Source organism: Calonectris borealis, chromosome 27 (assembly GCF_964195595.1).
Source record: "Calonectris borealis chromosome 27, bCalBor7.hap1.2, whole genome shotgun sequence".
NCBI lineage: Eukaryota > Metazoa > Chordata > Aves > Procellariiformes > Procellariidae > Calonectris > Calonectris borealis.
Window position 1 is genome coordinate 6,776,301 of NC_134338.1, and position 21,782 is coordinate 6,798,082.

A 21,782-nucleotide genomic window follows, 5' to 3' on the forward strand; every position below is an offset into this window, starting at 1 on the left:
GGCAGGGTGCGCCCCCCGCGCGTCCTCCTCGGTGCTTTGTCACCCCGCTGTGGGGCTGGCCCCACGCCCCCCACCCCACCGCGGGCAGGGGTTCCCAGGTGGGCGGCTGGACGGGTCCTGCCCCCCTCCCAGGGCGGCTGCAGCCCGGCCAGGCAGTGAACCGTGCTCGCCGCCATCAATCATTAACCACGGCAGGGCAGGCAGCGCTGCCGGCAGGCCCCGAGCAGCGTGGGGGGTGGCCTTGCCCAGGGCTGGGGGGTCTCTGGGGTTTCTCCAAGGCGGGAGCGGGGCCCGGCTGGACCCACGGCAGGGCCTGGCCGCCCCGCAGCCCTGGGCGGCCCAAGCAGAGGCTGCAGCCGCCCCCCCGCCGTCACCTCCCGCCTCAGCGCTCCCGGCCCCGCACGCCCCGTACCGCAGGGCTGCTGCTAACCTCCCCGCCGCGCCCGCCCTGCCCCGCAGCCCCCCGGGCCTGCCGCGCTGCCACCCGCCAGCGCTGGGCCTGCCCCACAGCCGCGCTGCCACCCGCCAGCCCTGGGCCTGCCCCACAGCCGCGCTGCCACCCGCCAGCCCTGGGCCTGCCCCGCACGGCGGCCCGGCCCTGGCGCCCCCCCCGGGCCTGCCCCACGCCGCGGCGCCGCCCCGGCCCGGCCGCACAGCGCCCATCCTCCAGCCCCTCTCCCGCCCCACATCCTCCCGCCTCGGCTCGGCGCCCCGGCCCCCCACCGGCCCCCCCCGCCACCAACCCGGTCCCATCCCCCCGCCTCCCCCCACCCCGCAGGCACCGCGCATGCGCGCCCCGCCCTGCCCAGCCGCCGGGCCCGCGCGCCCCCCGCCCCCGCTTTTTTCTTTTCCCCCCCCTTTCAAACGCGGCGCCGCCGATTGGCCGCCCGCCCCGCCGCTCCGCCACAACGCCAGCGGCCGTTGGCCGGCGCCGCGGGGGAGGCGGGCCCTCCCCGGCCCTATATAAGGGGCGGCGGGCAGCCCCTCTCCTTCTGCTGCGCCGCGCCCGCCGCACGGAGCCGTCGTTACCGCCGCAGCCGCCGCCCCGCTCCCGCCCCGCCATGGCCAACCCCGTCGTCTTCTTCGACATCGCCGCCAACGGCGAACCCCTCGGCCGCGTCACCTTCGAGGTGGGGGGGTGGGCTGGGGGCCGGCGGCGCTGTGGGGGGAGGGGGGCGGCGGCGCCATTTCCTCGCCGGGGCCGTTTTGGGGGGAGGGGCGGTGGGCACTGCGCCTGCGCGGCCGGGGGTGAGGGGCGGCGGGGGGGGCCGCGCTGCCTCCACGTGGCCGCGGCTCCCGCGCTCGGGGTGGGGGGGGAGCGGGGTCCCGGCTGCGGCGGGGAGGGAACAAAGGATCCGGCGCAGCTCCCGGCCCCGCCGCGGGCTGAGCGGGGCGGAGGATGCGGCTCGGTTCTCCTGGGAAGCGGCGGCGCGGTGCCAGCCCAGGGCGTGCCGCCGCCCGCGGGGAGCTCCGCCGCAACGCGTGCCCTGCCGCTCAGCCGGCCGGCACCCCCGGCCCTCCGCACCTGCCGGCCCGCTTTGGCCTCGCCGCCAGCCCGCATTCCTGCCGCGCCGTCGGGGTTGCCCGGCCTCGCCCGGAGGCTCCGCTCCGCCCCGGGGGGGATTGGGGTGCGGCGGCTTCCCCTGCTGCGGGATCGGGGCCGCGGCTGCCCGCGCCGCCATTTTGTCCCAGTCCCCCCGGAACGGGGCCGCCCCTCGGCGGGTGGCAGCAGCCCCGGAGCCGCCTGATGTATCGGAGCGAGCCCCCCCACTCCCCCGGGAGGTGCTGCTAGGGCGCCCGTTGTGCTCCCGGGTCTCGGGAGGCCGGTGGGGAGCGAGACTGGCGGCAATCCGATCGCCGCAGGATTGTCACTGCGAAAGCAAAGCATTTAGCGCCCTGCGAAGCGGGCACCCGGGGGTGTGAAGCATCTCCGGTATGGCCAGGGACTGCGCTCCAGGAATCGCTGCGCTGCGGCTGTCGCAGAGCCCGCGGGGAGCACGCTCCTGCCCAGCAGCGCCTCGCTGTGCAGATGGCTGCTGGCTGCCCAAAATCCTCCTGGAGTAATTGGGAGGTGGCGTGCGCTCTGCCTGGGAAGGCTCGAGTCAAATGGGTTTTTAATTTAATCCTAGCCAGCGGAACGAATGTGCATCTGCCCCACTGATGTGGCATATTTAAACTCGTTTGGATGCCAAGCCTGTTAGTTCAGAGTTTCCAGATGAAAGCGTGAGGTGGGGGATGCTCTGCAGCCGCAGTCACGGCTGATACCCACCTCCCCGGGGGGGGGTCCCTGGGCTCCGAGCAGCGAGGGGGGGAATCCCCGCGGGCTGGGGGTGCCCAGGGCGGGGGGGGTGGTGGCAGCCAGCCCTCACCCCAAGCTGACTAACAGCCTCTCCTCTCTTTGCAGCTGTTTGCAGACAAGGTCCCCAAGACAGCAGGTTGGTAAAGCAGCACTGGCCACACTGCGGCTGCACCAAACCCCGATGCTCTCCCTGACTCTGGACAAAACCAGCCATTCATAGTGGTTTTCCTCTTCTTTTGCAGAAAACTTCCGTGCTCTGAGCACCGGCGAGAAGGGATTCGGCTACAAGGGGTCCTGCTTCCACAGAATCATTCCTGGGTTCATGTGCCAGGTGCGTGCCACTCCTGCTGCAGCAGGGAGGTGGGCGGGTGAGGAGATCTGGCGCTTGCCCGGATTTTGGAGCTGGGTGCTGGCAAGTTTGGGGTGGGAAGGCGGCTCTGCCTCCTGCCTGCAGCCTCTGCAGGGCTGCTGCACCTGGTTCAAGAGTCTTCTGCACCCGTGACCTGAAACGCTGCTTCTTCACAGGGTGGCGACTTCACGCGCCACAACGGCACTGGCGGCAAATCCATCTATGGGGAGAAGTTCCCCGATGAGAACTTCATCCTGAAGCACACGGGCCCTGGCATCCTGTCCATGGCCAACGCCGGCCCCAACACGAACGGCTCCCAGTTCTTCATCTGCACTGCCAAGACCGAATGGTGAGTCGGAGGTGTGGGAGGGTGAGCTCGGGGGTCCCCGGCACCCACCCTGGCGGGGAGGTGACACGCCAGGCCTGGTGCCGAGGTCCCCGCGTGGGGACGGCAGGCGCCAGATGTGACCGGTGCTTCTGCAGGTTGGATGGCAAGCACGTCGTCTTTGGCCGCGTCAAGGAGGGGATGAACGTGGTGGAGGCTATGGAGCGCTGTGGCTCCAAAGACGGCAAAACGAGCAAGAAGATCACCATTACCGACTGTGGGCAGCTCTCGTAAACCCTCCTCTTAACAACTGACCATTCCTTCGGCAGCCCGGGTGCCGCGCCCTGCTGCAGCTCGCCCCATCCCACCCCACTCCTGACTTACTGCTGCGTTTCTATCGGGTCTCAGCCCCACGTGCACGGTCCAGCCGGGCCGCAGCTACCTTTATGAGTCTAAATAAAACGAGTTAAACCACAGCGGCCCCCTTCTCTCCCCCTTACTGGGGCAGGCAGTGTGTATGTGGGGGAGGGTGTGAGGAGCCCTGCAGTGTGGCTACACCAGGTCCTCAGTGCTCCCAGTTTAAGCAACCCAGTTTGGGAGGAGCTCTGTGTTTGGGGGATCCCAGTGGTCCCTACTGGGGGGACAGTGGTCCCAGTTTGGGGGTCCCCAGCTCTAGGATGATCCCAGTGCTTCCAGTCCGTGGGGGTAGACTCCAGTACCTGGTGGGCCCAGCAAGGCGGGGCCTGGCACCATGCGGGTGCACCCACAACATCTGCAGCAGCACGGCTGCCTGCAACCACCCCTGCCTGAAACTCTGCCTGTGCCCGCAGCTGCACCCTGCTGCCTGCACCTCTGCCTGTGCTGAGAGCTACAACCCCCTGCCTGCACCCAGAGCTGCACCACCCGATACCCCCTCACGCTGTGTGGTGGGGTCCGTTTTGGAGCTGGGCTCTGGCACAGGTGAGGATGGAGGTGAGGGCCCACAGTGAGTGGGGCCCCGGTGGTGGTGGGGCTGCGAAGGGGCTGCCGCGGGAAGGTGAGGGCCAGCACCAGCGTTCAGTCCTGGCACCTTCCGTGTGGGAGCCCGAGGTGGCGGGGGTGTGATTTGTACCTGGGCTCTTCATAGAATCACAGAATGGTTTGGGTTGGAAGGGATCTTTAAAGGCCATCTAGTCCAAGCCCCCTACCGTGAGCAGGGACATCTTCAACCAGCCCTGTCCAACCTGACCTTGGATGTTTCCAGGGATGGGGCACCTACCACCTCTCTGGGCAACCTGTGCCAGGGTTTCACCACCCTCATCCTAAAAAATTTCTTCCTTCTATCTAGTCTAAATCCACCCTCCTTTAGTTTAAAACCATTATCCCTTGTCCTGTTGCTACAGACCCTACTAAAAAGTCTTTTCTTATAAGCCCCCTTTAAGTACTGAAAGGCTGCCCTAAGGTCTCCCCGGAGCCTTCTCTTCTCCAGGCTGAACAACCCCAACTCTCTCAGCCTGTCCTCATAGCAGAGGTGTCCCACCCCCCTGGTCGTTTTCATGGCCTCCTCTGGACCCGCTCCAGCAGGTCCATGTCTGTCCTGTGCTGAGGGCTCCAGAGCTGGACGCAGCACTGCAGGGGGGTCTCACCGGAGCAGAGCAGAGGGCAGAATCCCCTCCCTCGACCTGCTGGCCACGCTGCTGGTGATGCAGCCCAGGATACGGTTGGCCTTCTGGGCTGCGAGCGCACATTGCTGGCTCATGTCCAGCTTTTCCTCCACCAGTATCCCCAAGGCCTTCTCGGCAGGGCTGCTCTCCAACCCTTCATCCCCCAGCCTGTATTGATACCGGGGGGTTGCCCCAACCCAGGGGCAGGACCCTGCACTTGGCCTTGTTGAACCTCATGAGGTTCACATGGGCCCACTTCTCGAGCTTGTCCAGGTCCCTCTGGATGGCATCCCGTCCCTCAGGCGTGTCGACCGCACCACTCAGCTTGGTGCCATCTGCAAATGTGCTGAGGGTGCACTCGATCCCACTATGTCGTTGATGAAGATATTAAACGGTACTGGTCCCAATACAGACCCCTGAGGGACACCACTCGTCACTCATCTCCATCCGGACATCGAGCCGTTGACCACTACTCTCTGGAGTCCATGGCCATCCAGCCAATTCCTTATCCACCAAACAGTCCATCCATCACATCCATGTCTCTCCAATTAGAGAGAAGGATGTTGTGAGGGACCGTGTCAAAGGCCTCACAGAAGTCCAGATCGATGACATCCGTAGCTCTTCCCTTAGCCTCTGAGGTAGTCACTCCATCATAGAAGGTTGGTCAGGCAAGACCTGCCCTTGGTGAAGCCATGCTGGCTGTCTCGAATCACCTCCCTGTCCTCCATGTGCCTTAGCACAGCTTCCAGGAGGATCTGCTCCATGATCTTCCCAGGCACAGAGGTGAGGCTGACAGGTCGGTGGTTCCCAGGGTCCTCCTTTCTACCCTTTTTGAAAATGGGTGCAGTTTCCCTTTTTCCAGCCACCGGGACGTCACCATGACTTTTCAAATACCACGGGGAGTGGCTTGGCAGCTACATCAGCCAACTCCCTCAGGACCCTGGGATGCACCTCGTCCACACCCCATGTATGTTCAGGTTCCTCAGGTGGTCTCGAACCTGATCTTCTCTTGCAGGGGGGGGGACTTTGCCGCCCCCGTCCCTGCCTTGCGGTCCATCCGCTCGAGAGGCGTGGGAAGAGAGACTGCCAGTGAAGACGGAGGCAAAAATGTTGTTGAGTAGCTCAGCCTTGCCCTCGGCTGTCGTCACCAGTCGCTAGGCTCTGGAGAGGGTGAGCCTGAGGTGCCAGAGCAAGCGCAGAGCCCCAGTGTTGATGGGGCTGTGTAAGGGCTGCCAAGGGAAGGGGAGGGCCAGCAACAGCTTTCGTCTGGGAGCCCGAGGTGGCGGGTGTCCTCGTCGGAGCTGGGCTCTGTGAGGGCGAGGTGGCGGAGCACAGGCAGAGCTCGGTCCTGGCCCCTAGGGGAAGCCCCCCTCTGCCAAATGGAGGCGGGGCGGGGGAAGCCTTTCTGTGCTGCACCAAGGCTGCACGAGGGAAGCCTTTCTGTGTCGGAACGAGGACGCTCGGGGGAAGGGATTCTGTGCCGCACCGAGGCGGGGGGGGGAAGGCTGTCGGTGTCGCAGCCTGGGCGGGGGAAGCCTTTGAAGCGCACGGGCAGGGGAGACGGGGGCGCCTCCTCGACCCCGCGATGTTTTCTTCTTCTCCCTCCGCAGCTCTGCGGGCTCAGAGGAGACCTCTTCCTTCCCCATCTCCCGTGTCACAGCGCACAAGGTCCGGACCGGGCGGCTGCCGGTGCGGCGGCACGCCCTGCGCCCCAGGAGCTCCTGTCAGCCTCGTGCCCAGGCCTTGCAGGGCTCCGGGTCCCTCCGACGTCTCTTCTCTGGGCTCTGAGCATCCATTGGGGATGCTCCCAGAGCCCCGCTGTGCCGGCGCGCAGGGGAAGGCTCCCTGCAGCTCTCGCTAACCGCCGGTGTAGCCCTTGCACTCGCAGACCCCGCAGGGAAGGACTCACGCCCGCATCCCCACGACGCTTCCCCGCGCCCGGGGCGGACCCCCGGCACAGCCCCACTGGCGCTCCCCAGGAAGGGGCATGTGAACGTCACAGAGCTTCACTTCCCCGACAGCAAGACCAAGACTGACCTGTGGCCTGTAGTAGTGAGTTCTGGACGTCAGGTCCACCATCAGGCCCAGTTCTTCCTTCTGCTCTTGGATTTTCTTCATGAGGTCACGAGGTGGACAGCTCTCCTCTGGATGAAGGTTCTGGTTGCAGCTTTGAGAGGAAATAATGTTGAACAGCAGGCATGAAACGCAGGCACGCTGCGACGGGTCGATGGAGGGAGGAGGTCCATGCTGCAGAACCTCCCAGAGATCATCCCTTCAAAGAGAAAGACGCAGGCAACGAGCAAAGGCAGATGCAGACTGACACACAAGTTACACCCAGCCAAACCAGAACGTGCTCCAGCCCTCACTGCTTTGGGACTGTTCAGCTGAGGGTTTCCAGGACTGACCGACGACTTGAGACTGGGGCAAAGCACTGCAGCGTGACAAACGCCCAAAACCTGAAGTTCTCATTTGGCCAAGGCTATATCACAGGCCTTCAGCTCAAATGGAGGTGAACAAAGAGCACTGGCCCCTCCCCGGCCCGGGGACCCTCACCCGCCCTGGCCCCCCACCTCAGCCTGTACCAGCGTCCCCGGGAACAGCGTCCCCGGGAACAGCTTCCCCACCCCACGCTGCTACCATCGCCCCCAGTACCCGCATCCCCCACCCCACTATGAGCATCCCCCACGAGTACCTCCCGGGGACCCCCACAAAGGGACACCCCAGGGCTCTCTTATGAAAAATCTCATTCCCTAACTATTGCACCAATTTGTCTTGAGTATGAAATCGGATCAAGTTTCTTAAGATAGACAGATAGATAGAGATACGTCTAGCTGACATTGTACACTGCACAGTCATGGTTCAGTCAGCATGACTAAAGGACCCCAGCTCATTGCAAGAAGGACAGTCCCCACCCTGAAGAAGAAAGGATGCACTACCCAGATCGTGCCAGCATCCCAGCCCCTCCGACACCTCTGTGAAACTCTCCCCTTATCTGGCACCAGGGGTAAGGAACTGCAGCGAGACCAGGGACATCTGGATCAAGAAAGAAGCAGATGGATGCCGCCGCCACAGAATTAGAGTTGCTTTGCAAAACAGAAGCGTGTGTGTGTGGGTTAAGTAGCAATTGGTCAAATCACATTGGACCTGAACACCTGAAAGGTGTACGGACCCGTGTAAAACCGCATTTGGGGTGCCCCAGTTTGAACGGGACAGCTCATGCGCATGAATGCAAGAATTCCTCTTGTAATGCTGTACTTTGCATCCCAGCCTCTCTCCTCGGTCGGCGCGGGCCAGTTGCCAAATTTTTGTGACAACTCCCCACCATGGTTGCACGGTACCAGTACGTAGGAGGCCTTTAACAAGGACGCAGCGGCCACCAAGGACAGCTCTGCCGACCCGCAGAACCACGATGAAGCCCAAGGTGAGGTTTGGGGGGTGGCAGGGCCCATGAGCGGGTGGTCCGCACCGAGGAAAGCTTGTATCGCCCTGGGGTTGGGTTGGCTTTGTTTGCTTTTCAGCAGTGGTGACCACCCTGGTGGCACCAGGGAAGCCCACGGACCTGCCTGCGCAGGGGCCAGACGCCTTCGCTGAGGTGTCCCTGACATGCCCAACAGCCCCAGCTTGACCGCCTTCGTCCACGAGCTCCCTGACCTCTCTGAGTACGTGGCGAAGGGCGGCTGCCCCAAGGAGCGAGTGGTGGCAGTGGGGCTGGGGGACAGCGAGGACACCATCCCTGATGTCCCCGGTGTCCCCTACTTGACCACCTCCCTCAACAAGCTCCTTGACCTCTCCAAGTAGAGAGCAGAGGGCGTCTGCACCAAGGAGTGAGTGGTGGCGGCGATGCTGGGGGACAGTGAAGACACCGCCTCTGATGTCCCTGACATCCCCGATGTCCTCGACAGCACCACCTTCCTTAACCAGCTCCCCAACTTCTCAGAGTACGAGGCAGAGAACAACTGCCCCAAGGGCCGAGTGGCGGCAGCGATGCTGGGGGACGCCGACCCCTCCTGCGGGGGGGTGGTGACATGCCCCTTGCTGGACCCCGAGACGAAGCAGGACGGGGTGGCAGTGGTCCTCCCCACCTGGCTGCCAGAGAGCCCTGGGGACCCTTCTCAGGAGACTCCTATGGAGACTTCAAAGGACAGTCCTGTAGAGAGTCCCCTGAAGGGTTGCCCAGAGGGTCCTCTGAAGGGTCTCTTGGGGAGTCCTCCAGAGAGTCCCCCTCCAGGAAGGTTCCCCTGAAGGGTCCCCCGGAGAGTTACCTGCTGAGCCCCCTGCAGATCCTGCTGCTGAGTCCCCTGGTCAGCTCCCCAGCTGCCCCCCACCATCATCCGCCCTGCATGGCCCAACTGGTGGAGGAGGCGCAGCGGAGGCAGCCCCGGGTGGTTTTGACTCGCTTGCTGCTGCCACCGGCCATTGTCTTCTGCCGGGTGGTGCCCAGATCAGGCGAGGCAGGCGGCCAGCAGGCCAAGGGCCCCACGCTGGCCAGCACCCCCAAGAGGCAAGACACCTCCCCACGGGACAACATGCCACCCAAGAAGCAGAAGATGGTGGTGTCCTGAGTGGCAAAACACTCAAAAACCCTGTGGGAAGGGAAGCTGGACAGTAGGCGGTAGGTGGCAGCAGGCAGCAGGCAGGCAGCAGTGGGCAACACATGGGCAGCAGCAAGCGCAGGGTATCTGAGGACACCAATGTGCCCACCTTGGTGCTCGAGTGACCCAGCAGCTCTGGGGATGCCAGGGGGCAAAGCACCCCCCATCCGCCACCTGCCCACCCACCCTGCCCGCTGCTGATTGAGGAAGCTTGGAGCATGGATCCCCGCGACATGCGACCCCAGGACAGGCTGCTGCGCAGAAAAGCCCAGGCCAAAATGCTGCGGGGCCTGAGGCCGCCCCGCACCAACCTGAGGGTGCACACTTGCTGAACTCCATCCAGAGTTTCCACCCGCTGGGGCAAAGAGTGAAGGTGGTGGGGCCAGTGTGCCAACCGCCCGACCCGGAGCCCCAGGCCGGCCCCAGCGTGCCCCCAGGGTCCCCATTCCCCTGCCAGTGGCCCCGAGACCCAGTGCGTGGCCGGCTGCCTTCAAGCCCCTGGCTGATGGCAAGAAGGAGACAGCACCGGTGGTGGTGTCGAGCAGCAAGGTGCGCGCTGGGGCTGCCACCAAACCCAAGCAGCGGAGCTGGCTGCGCCTGGGGCACCAAACCCCACAGGAGGGGCTGCCACAGCAGCTGTGCATGCCGCCGCGGCTGCTGCGCCCTGCCGTTGACCCTGTGCTATCCCTTGGGCCCTGGGGGGGTCTCACAGCTGCGCCCACCCCTCTCGAGGAGCAGGAGGAGTCGGTGCCCATCACACCCAAGCAGCAGCCTGAGCAGGAGCGCATCAAGAAGCTGGCGCAGGTGGAGCGGGAGCGGGCGGCCCTGCAGATGTCATTGGGCCAGCTGCAGTTTCTTCTGCAGAGGGAGGTCGACATGGAGATAGCCAACGAGGATGGCTACCCGTAACCCACAGGGATGGTCCAGCACCATCCCTGTAGCACCCGCACGCAGAGGAGATCCCGAGGCAGAGACCTGCCACCCACCCACTCCAGCCCCAGGTCTCTCCCAGATCCCTCTTTCTTAATTCAGTAAAAGGGTTGGGTGTTTGCTTTGCAGCGCCTCTCTCTGCCTGCGGTCATTTCCTCAGCGGGACGGGGCTTGGGGAGGTTAAGGCAGCCCCTGCCCACCCCGCGGGTGGCTGAGCTGGGCTGGGGATGGCCACCAAGAGGATGAGTAGATGGGGCATGGCTCCAGGTGGCATCACCCGTAGGAGAAACCGCGTTGATTAGCATCAACACCAGGAGGATGGAGGCCTCCGTCACAGCCCCAGTACCAGCATCACCACCCCAATACCGGCACCACCATCACTGCCCCAGCACCAGCATCACCGCTAACGAGCTGGTCCAGCCCTGGAAAGGAGCTGCGGCCGCCCCGGGGGGCCAGGCAGGGACTGGCTGAGTGCGGAAAATTCAGCGCGCACCTGGCCGGTGAGCAGCCATCGCTGGCCGGGGCCCACATGCCGAGATCCCAGAGCTAGCGCTGCACTGGCTACCCAGCTCGCTCCACCCCCTCTACCGCCTCGTCCATCACTGCCTGGACCTCATCCAGCAAAACTCCCCACCCACAGGTGAGCCCCGAGCCGGTGTCACAAAAAATTCGCAACCAGCCTGTGCCGACCGAGGTGAGAGGCGAGGATGCAAAGTATAGAATTACAGGGGCAAATATTTTTTCATGTGCACACAGTGTCCCAGCCAAATTGTGGCACCCCAAATGTGGCTTTACACAGGGTTCTTATACCCTTCAGTTGTTCAGGTACAAGACAACTTGACTAATCACTAGCACCCACACTACCGATTACTAATCAGAGGAAAACTTTGCAAAGCAACTCTAGTTTTGCTAGAGTTGCCTGCCTAAAGCAGGCCAAGCACCCTGTGCCAGCCAGCACCCACAATGCAGAAGAGACTTCCCCACAGCACAATATTTCAGCCAAGAAGAAGATGGTGGTGTGCCGGGTGGTTAAACAATGGAAAATACTGTGGGAGGGGAAGCCAGATGGGGACAGTGCAGTGTCAGGCAGCAGTGGGCAACAAGCAGGCAGCGGTGGGCAGCAAGCGGGCAGAAGCAAGCAGAGCACATCTGACAGCAACAATGTGCCCATCAAGCGAGTCAGAACCCCATGGGGACGCAGGGGGGCAAAGTGCCCCCCGTCCCACCGCCCGCTGTTGATGGAGAAGGCGCGGACATGGATCCCCATGACATGCGACCTGGACCCACCCGCTCCAGCCAGAGTCCTCTGCCATTTTGCTATTTATTGCTTAATTCATTAGAAGTTTGGTGTTTGTTTCGCAGTGCCTCTGCTCGCGGTCATTTGCGCAGCCATTTTGCACCAGTAGAGGCAAGAGAGGCTCGCACCCTCACTCTGCAGGGCTGTTACCCCAACCACTGGATCACACCGTTACCCACGCCATAAGGGGTGGAGTGTGGCGAGACGCTCCTGACCTTGAGCATGGCATGGGACAGCGGAAAGCACTTACATAGCGTGCTTGCACTGCTCACACAGCTGCACGGACCCACTCGCACACAAATAACTATTTGCAGATCACCAACCCTTTTGAGACACGACAAACTTTGTACGTAAAGGATGTGTCTATGTCAACCTGTCAGTCATACGACTGAACAGAGAAGGCGGAATCCCATAAATAAGGTGTCCCAAGCTAACTCAGGGTAGCTCTCGTTGGCTGGTCCAGAGGTGCTGCCCAGCAAAGGAGATGTCATTACATCGTGATGGAGAACATGACAGGTCGACAATTTCTGTCACTGTTGCTCATCACCGGGTAAGATTATTCGTTAATAGTGTTGCACCTTGCCTACACCACAAGTGAGATTTCCTCTTCTCTCTTTTGCTCATGCTTGGATTGCTTGAGCTCCACTCAGGCTTAATTATATTGACTGTCAACTTATATTATTATAATAAAGTTGATCAGACCTTAGACTGTTGCGGTTTTATCGTCCGATACCCAAAAAACCCTTGTCGTGTGACAGGCATCCACCTCTGATGGAAGTTTTAAGCAATAGCCCATGTTTGGCAAAGAAAGCTGGCGAGAGAAGCACCAGGATGTACGCAAAGAGAAAGCCCGACAGAAGCTTCCTCTGCTGATCTAAAAACTGATGGGAAAAAAAAGACGTAGAAACCAGAGTGGCCTTTTCTGTCACCTTGACTTAAGCCAATTTCTGAGCCTGACTGCTCTGGAGAGCAAGCACAAGCAGCCTGTGCAAGCAGAGCAAGCAGCTTTTATTTTAACACAGTTGAAGAAATCCCTGATAAGGCCTCCTGCAGAACACTGCTTCCGGGGTTCAGGAGACTCAGGAAGACCAGATTACATCTGTGTTGGAGTTACCAACACAGAACAAGGAAATGAAGAGACTATTATATAAAGTAATATTTGTACAAGGAAAAAACCACACGTACAAGATCTAATGGAGGAAAAATTCAGCCTTTTCGTGATTGTCACAACTGTGATGTTTCCTTCAAAAAAAGATGGGAATGAGGAAAAAGAAACCTACCTAGGCTGAAGGTAGAGCATGACCAGTTCATGAATGACCAGGGATTACTCCACCCAGAGAGGGCAGGAAAGACATCCCAGGATTAGGGTGAATTTTACTTCTGATGAAACAGCATCAACACCCTGGCAGCGTGAAGGCTACAGAAGACTACTGAGAAGACTGCAATCCCAGGCATGCTGGAGCATTCGAACTACAACATCACGATCCCAAGGGGCTCAAGTCTGTAAGACTCGGATGGACTTAGCTGAGAAAATGATGAGTCCAAATGAACAGTATCTCCAGCAGACAAAGCTCCATGGTCTGAGCACAACACTATAAGCTTTACTGACTGAACCTCTACTTTTCTACACAAATGCTAGTGATCTCCACAGAGAGAAAGGCGGTTTAGCCAGTTCTCCAAAGCCCTTACGCTGGAAAATCCAGACGAACAGGAGGGCCCTTCTGCAGATAGCCACAGCAAGCAGAAAGGCAATTGTTTGTTAAATCCTTCTGGAAACCCATTCCAGCAGAAAACAGAATCCTTACTGGACTATTGGCAAAACTCCCCACATCTCTGTGCCAGGAGGACATCAGCAACATATCCGCACCTCTGGTGTTTGGAGTCCACAACAAAGACGGTTTCCATTCTGTCACATCCTCTGAGCTAAAACTGCCGGCAGGAGCTGGCTCATCCTGGGACTCGGTACACTCCGGCACGCGACCTGCAGCCCAGAAGTACCCCTGAAAAGATCTCAATGGCCTGCATTAACACACCAGCACGCACTTGCGATGTAGACACTGCCAAGTCATCTCTTATTTACACTACGTACAGAGGACCCTTTTGAACAAATTGAGGAGCAAATTGAGCCTTACTTCTGCTGAAACTTTCTTTACAGGCAGCTCATTTTCTGTGTTCGTAAGCTGTAGTGAAGACCTGTTCTAGCGCAAAGGCTCAAACCCTGCCTACGGCAAAGAAAAGCCCCAGCTTTCTTTCCTCACTGCTGTCTTGCTTCCCAGGAATCGATCAGTATCAAAAGCTCTGTATGAAGATTGCATAAAAAAGCCAACTGCAAGTGCCTTTACTTGTTACTGTTTTTGTCAGGCATCATTCTAGGAAGAAGCTAGCTTTTCCCGCTTGTTTTGCTACAGCTTCATTACCTTTAAAGACGCCACTTCTTACCTCTGCTACTCCAATGCAGCCTCACAGCCCAGCAAAATCATACTGCAGGTAGGAAACCTTCACCATACAAAGACAGGCACGCTACAGGAACATGTTACTCTCAAAGAACAGACTCTTTCAGCCACTCTTCCTCTTGCTTACCAGAGTTCAGAGAGTGTTAGAAAACAACCACAAAAAAGCAGCATTCTCTCTCACATTTTATGGAGCCCATTTTATCAGCCCTTCAACCCTGAGTCTAGGAAAAGGAAGAGCTTTGAAGTGGCAAGACCAGAGAACGTTCATGAAAGCACCATCAGGCAAGTACACATCCCTGATCACAGACCAGCTGCACCCTTACCTAAATAAGTGATGTTCTCCGCTAACTGGCAGCCACTGACATCTGGAAAACAGCTCAGGGTCTCTTGTTTATTAGCGCCAATCACATAGGTTGGAATTGGAGCTGGGGAAGAAAACCACACGCAGTCAGTCTGCTTTCATTCAAGTCCAGATAGGTTCAAGTTCACATTTACGAGGAATCACAGCAGGACCCACGTGTCCCTGCAGACCCCAACTCCAACACCACTTCTGTGCAGCGTCCCGAGGAGCAATACGCGCAGAACAAGAAACCTTCCTTCAAAATAAGGCCCACAGCCTGCTCTTTCAACAGGACGCACAGAGCACCAGCTGAGAACAACCTCTGCTTTAACTATGCCTAGCTCCGCCGCCTACATAAGGAGACCAGCTCCTAAATGATCCCTAGCCCTAAAACCACCGATCTTCCCTAGGGCAATGCTAAGGAAATACCAGAGCCCAGGGACACCTCGTCATTCAGTTTAAGCTGATGGGGAGAAGGACTGGAAAGAGAAAAATAAGATGAGGGAAAAGACTGAGGAGCTGAGAGAGAAAGAAAGGTGCAGGGAAAAGGCCAGAGAAGTGGAGAAATCAAGAAAAATAGGGACAAAGAGCCCTGCAGAGAGATGGAGGAAGAAAAAGTAGGGTTGGGGCGCAGCACAGAGGGATAGAGAAAGGGGGGGAAGGAGAGGAAGAAGGAAGGAAGGGAGGGATAGAGAAGGATGGGGACAGGCAACGGGACATACAGACAGAGAGAGAAAAAGAAGGGCAGTGAACAGGAGAGAGAAAATAAGGACTAGGAATTAAAGAGAAGGTCAGATCCAGACAAAGAGACCAAGAGGAAAAATAACAGCAATGGGCTGGAGGACAGAGATGGAGGAAGAGGAAAGAAAGGCCGAGAAGCAGGACAGAGGAGGAGAGAACAGAAAAAAGGGAGAGACGGCTAGACAGGAGGGGTATAGCAAGAAATGATGGGACAGGCAGTGGGACAGAGAAATAAAGACAGAAAAGATGGGAGAGGAAGCAGGACAAAGGCACAGTGAGAGGAAAAAAGGGTCAGGGAGTAGGACAGAGGTGGAGAAGGAAGGACCAGGGAGAGAGGGATAGAGAGAGAAAAAAGACAGACAGGAAGAAGGATGGGGGACAAAGAGGAAAAGACAAGGAGAGGGGCAGGACACGAATTGTCAGAGAAAGACAGGGAGAGGGAACAGGACAGGGTGATACAGAGAGAGAAAAAAGGGACAGGGAGGCAGAACAAAGTGTCAGACAGTCAAAAATAAGAGACAGAGAGCAGGACAGAGATGGAGGAGAAAAAAGCCTGGGCTGGGCAGCCAGACAGAGAGATGGAGAAGGAAAAGACAGCGCTGGGCTGCAGGACAGAGATGGAGTGAGACATAACAATGACAGGGAGCAGGACAGAGTGACAGAGAGAAGAGAAGTACTGAAGAGAAAGAAGGACAGAGAAATAGAGAATGAGAGGGATAGGGAGCAGGGCAGAGAGATGGAGCAAGAAAAAAGAAAGATAGGCATCAGGACAAAGGGAAAGAGAGACAAGGGGCAGGGAGCAGGAGAAAGGGACAGAAGAGGAGACAAATAGTGACAGGCTGCAGGACCAAGATGCAGGAATTAAAAAATAGACACAGAGAACAGGACAGAATGACAGAAAAAAGGGACAGGAAGCAGGACAGCATTGCAGGAAAAAAACCAACTGTGATGGGCAGCAGGACAAAGAGATGGAGAAAGAAAAAATACTGAGCAAGAGAGAGAGGAAAGAAGGGACACCCAGCCGGTCAGGGGGATATAGTGAGAGTGGATGGGACAGAGAAGGAAAACCAGAAAAGATTGAGATAAGAAAAATGACAGAGGAACAGTGAGAGGAAAAAAAAAAGGGGATCTGGACAGAAATGGAGAAAGAAGCAGCAGGGACAGAGGAATAGAGACAGAAAGAGGGAGCAAGACAGAGGGACAGGGGCAGCAAAGTCCCTCCCCCTGCAAGAGAAGATCAGGTTCGAGACCACCTGAGGAACCTGAACATACATGGGGTGTGGACGAGGTGCATCCCAGGGTCCTGAGGGAGTTGGCTGATGTAGCTGCCAAGCCACTCCCCGTGATATTTGGAAAGTCATGGTGACGTCCCGGTGGCTGGAAAAAGGGAAACTGCACCCATTTTCAAAAAGGGTAGAAAGGAGGACCCTGGGAACCACCGACCTGTCAGCCTCACCTCTGTGCCTGGGAAGATCATGGAGCAGATCCTCCTGGAAGCTGTGCTAAGGCACATGGAGGACAGGGAGGTGATTCGAGACAGCCAGCATGGCTTCACCAAGGGCAGGTCTTGCCTGACCAACCTTCTATGATGGAGTGACTACCTCAGAGGCTAAGGGAAGAGCTACGGATGTCATCGATCTGGATTTCTGTGAGGCCTTTGACATGGTCCCTCACAACATCCTTCTCTCTAATTGGAGAGACATGGATTTGATGGATGGACTGTTTGGTGGATAAGGAATTGGCTGGATGGCCATGGACTCCAGAGAGTAGTGGTCAACGGCTCGATGTCCGGATGGAGATGAGTGATGAGTGGTGTCCCTCAGGGGTCTGTATTGGGACCAGTACCGTTTAATATCTTCATCAACGACATAGACAGTGGGATCGAGTGCACCCTCAGCACATTTGCAGATGGCACCAAGCTGAGTGGTGCGGTCAACACGCCTGAGGGACGGGATGCCATCCAGAGGGACCTGGACAAGCTCGAGAAGTGGGCCCATGTGAACCTCATGAGGTTCAACAAGGCCAAGTGCAGGGTCCTGCCCCTGGGTTGGGGCAACCCCCCGGTATCAATACAGGCTGGGGGATGAAGGGTTGGAGAGCAGCCCTGCCGAGAAGGACTTGGGGGTACTGGTGGATGAAAAGCTGGACATGAGCCAGCAATGTGCGCTCACATTGCCCTGGGAATTCACCTGTCTCCAGAAGAAACCAAAATGCTTCGGGAGGTATCTGGTTTCTACTGGAGACAGGTGAATTTCCAGGTAGCAGCCCCAGACTCTTCTACAAGTAGCTACGTAAAGAGCATAGTTTATGTTGGTGGCAGGTCCAAGACCAGTAGCTTCCTGGGACTCCTCCCAGGCACCTTCAGACTGTTTTTGCTTTCCTGGTAGAGAGCTGAATTTTTCAGGTAAAAGCCCCGGACTCCTTTAGGGAAGCCACCAAAGACGTTTTGCCTATGTTGGAGGCAGGTCCGTGCTGGTAGCTCTCTCTGGGACTTCTCCCAGGCAGCTGTGGAGTGGTTTGACCTTCCCTGGAGATGGTTAAATTACGGGATAGCAGCCACATACGACTCCTAGGCAGTTACCTGAAGAGTTTTGTCCATGTTGGAGGCAGATTCATTCCTGTTAGCTCCCCAGGACTCCTTCCAGGTATCTCCAGGAGCATTTTGGTTTCTTCTGGAGAAAGGCGAATTCCCACGTAGCAGCCCCAGACTCTACTAAGGTTGCTACCCAAAGAGCACTGTGTATATTGGGGGAAGGTTCATGCTCGGTAGCTCTCCAGGACTTCTCCCAGGCATCTCCAAGAGTGTCTTGGTCTCCTCTGGAGACAGCTGAATTTCATAGATAGCAGCCCTAGACTCCTCCAGCGTAGCTACCTGAGGAGTTTTGTTGATGTTAGAGGCATTGCTGGTAGATCCCCAGGACTCCTCCCAGGCATCTCCAGGAGCATTTTGGTTTCCTCAGAGACAGATGAAGTCCCAGGTAGCAGCCCCAGACTCTTCTGGAGTAGCTACGCAAAGAGCATGGTGTATGTTGGGGGAAGGTTCATGCCCGGTGGCTCTTTTGTACTCCTCTTAGGCATCTCCAGGATTCTTTTGGCGCTCTCTGGTGAAACCTGAAATCCCAGGCAGCAGCCCCAGACTCCTCCAACTTTGCTACCCAAGGCGTTTTGTCAATGTTGGAGGACGGTCTATGCCCAGTAGCTTCCCGGGACCCCTCCCAGGCATCTCCAGAATGTTTTTGCCTCCACTGGAGACAGCTGAATTTTGAAGGTAGCAGCCCCAGACTCCTCAAAAGAAGCCACCAGAAGAGTTTTATCAATGTTGGAGGTAGGTCCATACCCTGTAGCTCCTCTGGACCTCTTCCAGGCAGCTCCACAATGTTTTGGCCTTCCCTGGAGACAACTGAATTTCACTGGTAGCTGCCCCAGACTCCCGCAGAGAAGCCACCCAAGGAGTTTTGCATATGTTGGAGGCAGCTCCATGCCTGCTAGCTGTCCGATATTCCTCCCAGGCATCTCCAAGGGTGTTTTGGAGCCTTCTGGAGACAGGTGTATTCCCAGGTAGCAGCCCCTGACTATTCTAAGGTCATTACCCAAAGAACATTTTGTATGTCTGGTAGCTCCATGGGACTCCTCCCAGGCATCTCCAGGAGCATTTTGGTTTCCTCTGGAGATGGATGAATTCCCAGGTAGCAGCCCTAAACTCCTCCAAAGAAGCTACCTAAGGAGTTTTGTCAATGTTAGAGGCAGGTCCATGCCTGGTAGCTCCCTGTGAATTCTCCCAGGCATCTCCAAGAGTGTTTCAGCTTCCTCAGGGGACAGCTGAAGTCCTGGATAGCCATCCCAGACTCCTCCCATGTAGTCAGTTGAAGAGTTTTGTCCACGTGGAGGCAGGTCCATGCCTGGTGGCTTCCTTGGACTCCTCTTAGGTATCATCACCAAGAGTATATTGACTTCCTCTGGAGATGGCTGATGTTTTGGGTAGTAACCCAATAATCCTCCTATGTATTTATTTGAAGAGTTTTGACCATGTTGGAGGCAGGTCCATGTCTGGTAGCTCCCTGGGACTTCTCCTAGGCACCTCCAGGAGCATTTTGGTTTCCTCTGGAGACAGGTGAATTCCCAGGTAGCAGCCCCAGACTCTTCTGCAAGTAGCTATGTGAAGATCATTGTGTGTGTTGGGGGAAGGTCCGTGCCCAGTAGCTCCCCGGAATTCTCCCAGGCATCTCCAGGAGTATGTTTGCCTCCTCTGGAGTCAGCTGGATTTTGCAGGTAGGAGCCCCAAAACTCTTCAAAATACAGCAACCTGAGGAATTTTGTGTATGATGGTTGCAAGTCTATGCCCAGTAGCTCCACTGGACTTCTTCCAGGCATTTTCAAGAGTGTTTAGGCTTCCTCTGGAGGCAGGTGAAGATCTGTATAGCAGTCCCAGGCTTCTCCCAGGGACCTACCTGAGCAGTTTTGTGTGTGTCGGAGTCAGGTCCAGGCCCATTAGGTTCCTGGGAGTTTTTCCAGGCAGCTCCTGGAGTGTTTTGGCCTGCCCTGGAGACAGCTGAATTTTTGTCGCTAACACCCCAGCCTCTTCCAAAATAGACACATGAGGCATTTTGTATATTTTGGAGGAAAGTCAATGCCCAGTAGCTCCCCAGCACTCTTCTCAGGCATTTCCTAGACTGTTTTGGCTTTTTCTGGAGGCAGCTGAATTTTTTTATTTTTTACCTGCTGATTACATCCCCACCAGGGACTTGCTAACGCAGTTAATTCAGCCCCTTTGGCACTCACCGAGGGTTCTGCTTCGAGTACCTCTAAGTTTCTCACTATGGCATAGCCCATGTGTCATTTTCCATTCACATAGCATGGTGATCCATCAGTGAAAAGAGTTAGATCCAAGTTCTCTAGAGGTTGATCCTGCAGATCTTCCCGTAGGTGGCTGGAGTGAAACGCCTTAGCACAATCATGATGTGGCTCACCATTGGAGGGAACAGGCAGTAAAGTTGCCGCATTCAAAACATTACATCTTTTAAAAGTAATATTATCTGCATTTAAAATTGTTAATTCATAGCGATGCACTCTTTGTGTAGCATGTTGCTTAAGAATCGGTTCTACTTCGCGCGGGACATACATGGTTGTCGGGTGACCCAGGACTAATGGTCTGCTTTTTTCTGTGATAGTCACTGTTGCGGCTATCACTTTAACACTGGAATTATTCCCTGCTGCTACAGGATCCAGTTGAGTTGATTAATAAGCCACAGGGTGGCGGTGTGGACCTAGCTGTTGAGTAAGGACTCCGCTGGCTACTCCTTTGTTCTCATGTACAAATAATTCAAAGGACTTGGAGTAATCCAGCAATTCCAGTGCCAGAGCAGAAGCTAAAGTTCCTTTTATAGCTTTGAAAGCCTTTTCTCTCTCTGGATCCCACCATATAGGCTCCACTTCCTCTGCCTTGGTAGCTTCTGTCAAGGGCTTACTCAACTCCCTAGCCCTGGTATCCAGGGTGTGCAGTATCCTACTGTGCCTAAAAATCCTTGCAGTTGTTTTTTTGTTACTGGTCGAGGTATTTCTACAATAGCCTGGACCAATTCTGGGTCTACTAATCTTTGTTCTTCTTTTAATATAAATCCAAAATATTTTGCTTCCTGCAGACACAGCTGAAGCTTAGAAAGAGATGCATGGTGACCTTTTTCTGCTAAAGCAGTACATAGACAAATAGTATCTTTCAAGGAATCTTCATATGTTGTCCTGGTTTTGGCTGGGATAGAGTTAATTTTCTTCCTAGTAGTTGATACAGTGCTGTGTTTTGGATTTAGTATAAGAGGAATGTTGATAACACACTGATGTTTTAGTTGTTCCTAAGTGATGTTTACCCCAGCCAAGGACTTTTCAGCTTCCCATGCTCTGCCAGGTGCACAAGAAGCTGAGAGGGAGCTCAGCCAGGACAGCTGACCCAACTGGCCAAGGGGGTATTCCATACCATATGACGTCATGCTCAGTATATAAATAGGAGGCGTGGTCCAGGAAGTAGCGATCGCTGTGTGGGCATTGGTCGGCGGGTGGTGAGCAATTGCATTGTGCATCACTCATTTTGTATATTCTTTTATCATTATTATTATTATTTTCCCTTCCTTTTCTGTTCTATTAAACTGTCTTTATCTCAATCCAGGAATGTTACTTTTTTTTTTTTTTTCAATTCTCTCTCCCATCCCACTGCGGGCTGGGGGACTGAGCCTGTGTGGTGTTTGGCTGCCTGCTGGGTTAAACCACAGCCCTGAGTTGGAGAGCCAGGGAGGTCGGACGGGAGCTGGGGTGGAGGCAGGTGGGCTGGAAGGCTGTCCGGGCTGGTGGGGGCTGGTGTCTCCCCAGGGCTCCATGGCAGGCAGGCCGGTTTTCCAGGCACAGGCGGTGGCTGCTGGTGGTGGGTCCGGCGCTCGGGGGTGCTGGGGCAGGCAGTCTGCCTGTCCGGGCGTGAGGGGCAGCTGCTGGTGTCAGGCCGGGCTCCCGAAGCTGCGGAGAGGCGCCTGTGGAGAAAGGATGCTGCTGAGGCCCCGCCGTGGCTGTGGTGCCAGGCGGGTGTGGGGGACAGCGCTGGGCACCCCGTGGGCTGTGGGCGTCCAGCTGCATGTGGCACCTGTGGGCACGGAGAGCTCCGTACAGAAAACGGGGCACCCTGCACCCCTCAGGCTCTGCTCGCCTGGCCATGGCTCGTCTCCTCTCGGCCCTGACCATCCTGACCTGCCTGCTCTGCACATGCCGGGAAGGAGACCTGACCCCGGCAGACCAAGGGGACCAAAGCTGGGCACTCACTGCAGGGCCAGGGGA

The 21,782-nt window shown here is 57.1% G+C and overlaps 1 protein-coding gene across 3 annotated transcripts; it reads left to right on the forward strand.

Moving 5' to 3' along the window:
* Positions 1–982: 982 nt before the first annotated feature.
* Positions 983–3,449, forward strand: PPIA (peptidylprolyl isomerase A). 3 transcript variants are annotated; one of them, XM_075175055.1, is made up of 5 exons: positions 983–1,130; positions 2,405–2,435; positions 2,520–2,630; positions 2,825–2,997; positions 3,132–3,449. In XM_075175055.1, the coding sequence occupies exons 3-5, from the start codon at positions 2,622–2,624 to the stop codon at positions 3,265–3,267; spliced, it is 318 nt and encodes a 105-aa protein (XP_075031156.1). In that variant the 5' UTR covers positions 983–1,130; positions 2,405–2,435; positions 2,520–2,621; the 3' UTR covers positions 3,268–3,449. The 3 variants fall into 3 exon arrangements, with proteins under 3 accessions (XP_075031156.1, XP_075031154.1, XP_075031155.1); XM_075175053.1 differs by having other exon boundaries at positions 984–1,130; positions 2,542–2,630; XM_075175054.1 differs by lacking the exon at positions 2,405–2,435 and having other exon boundaries at positions 1,041–1,130; positions 2,542–2,630.
* The last annotated feature ends 18,333 nt before the right edge of the window (positions 3,450–21,782 follow it).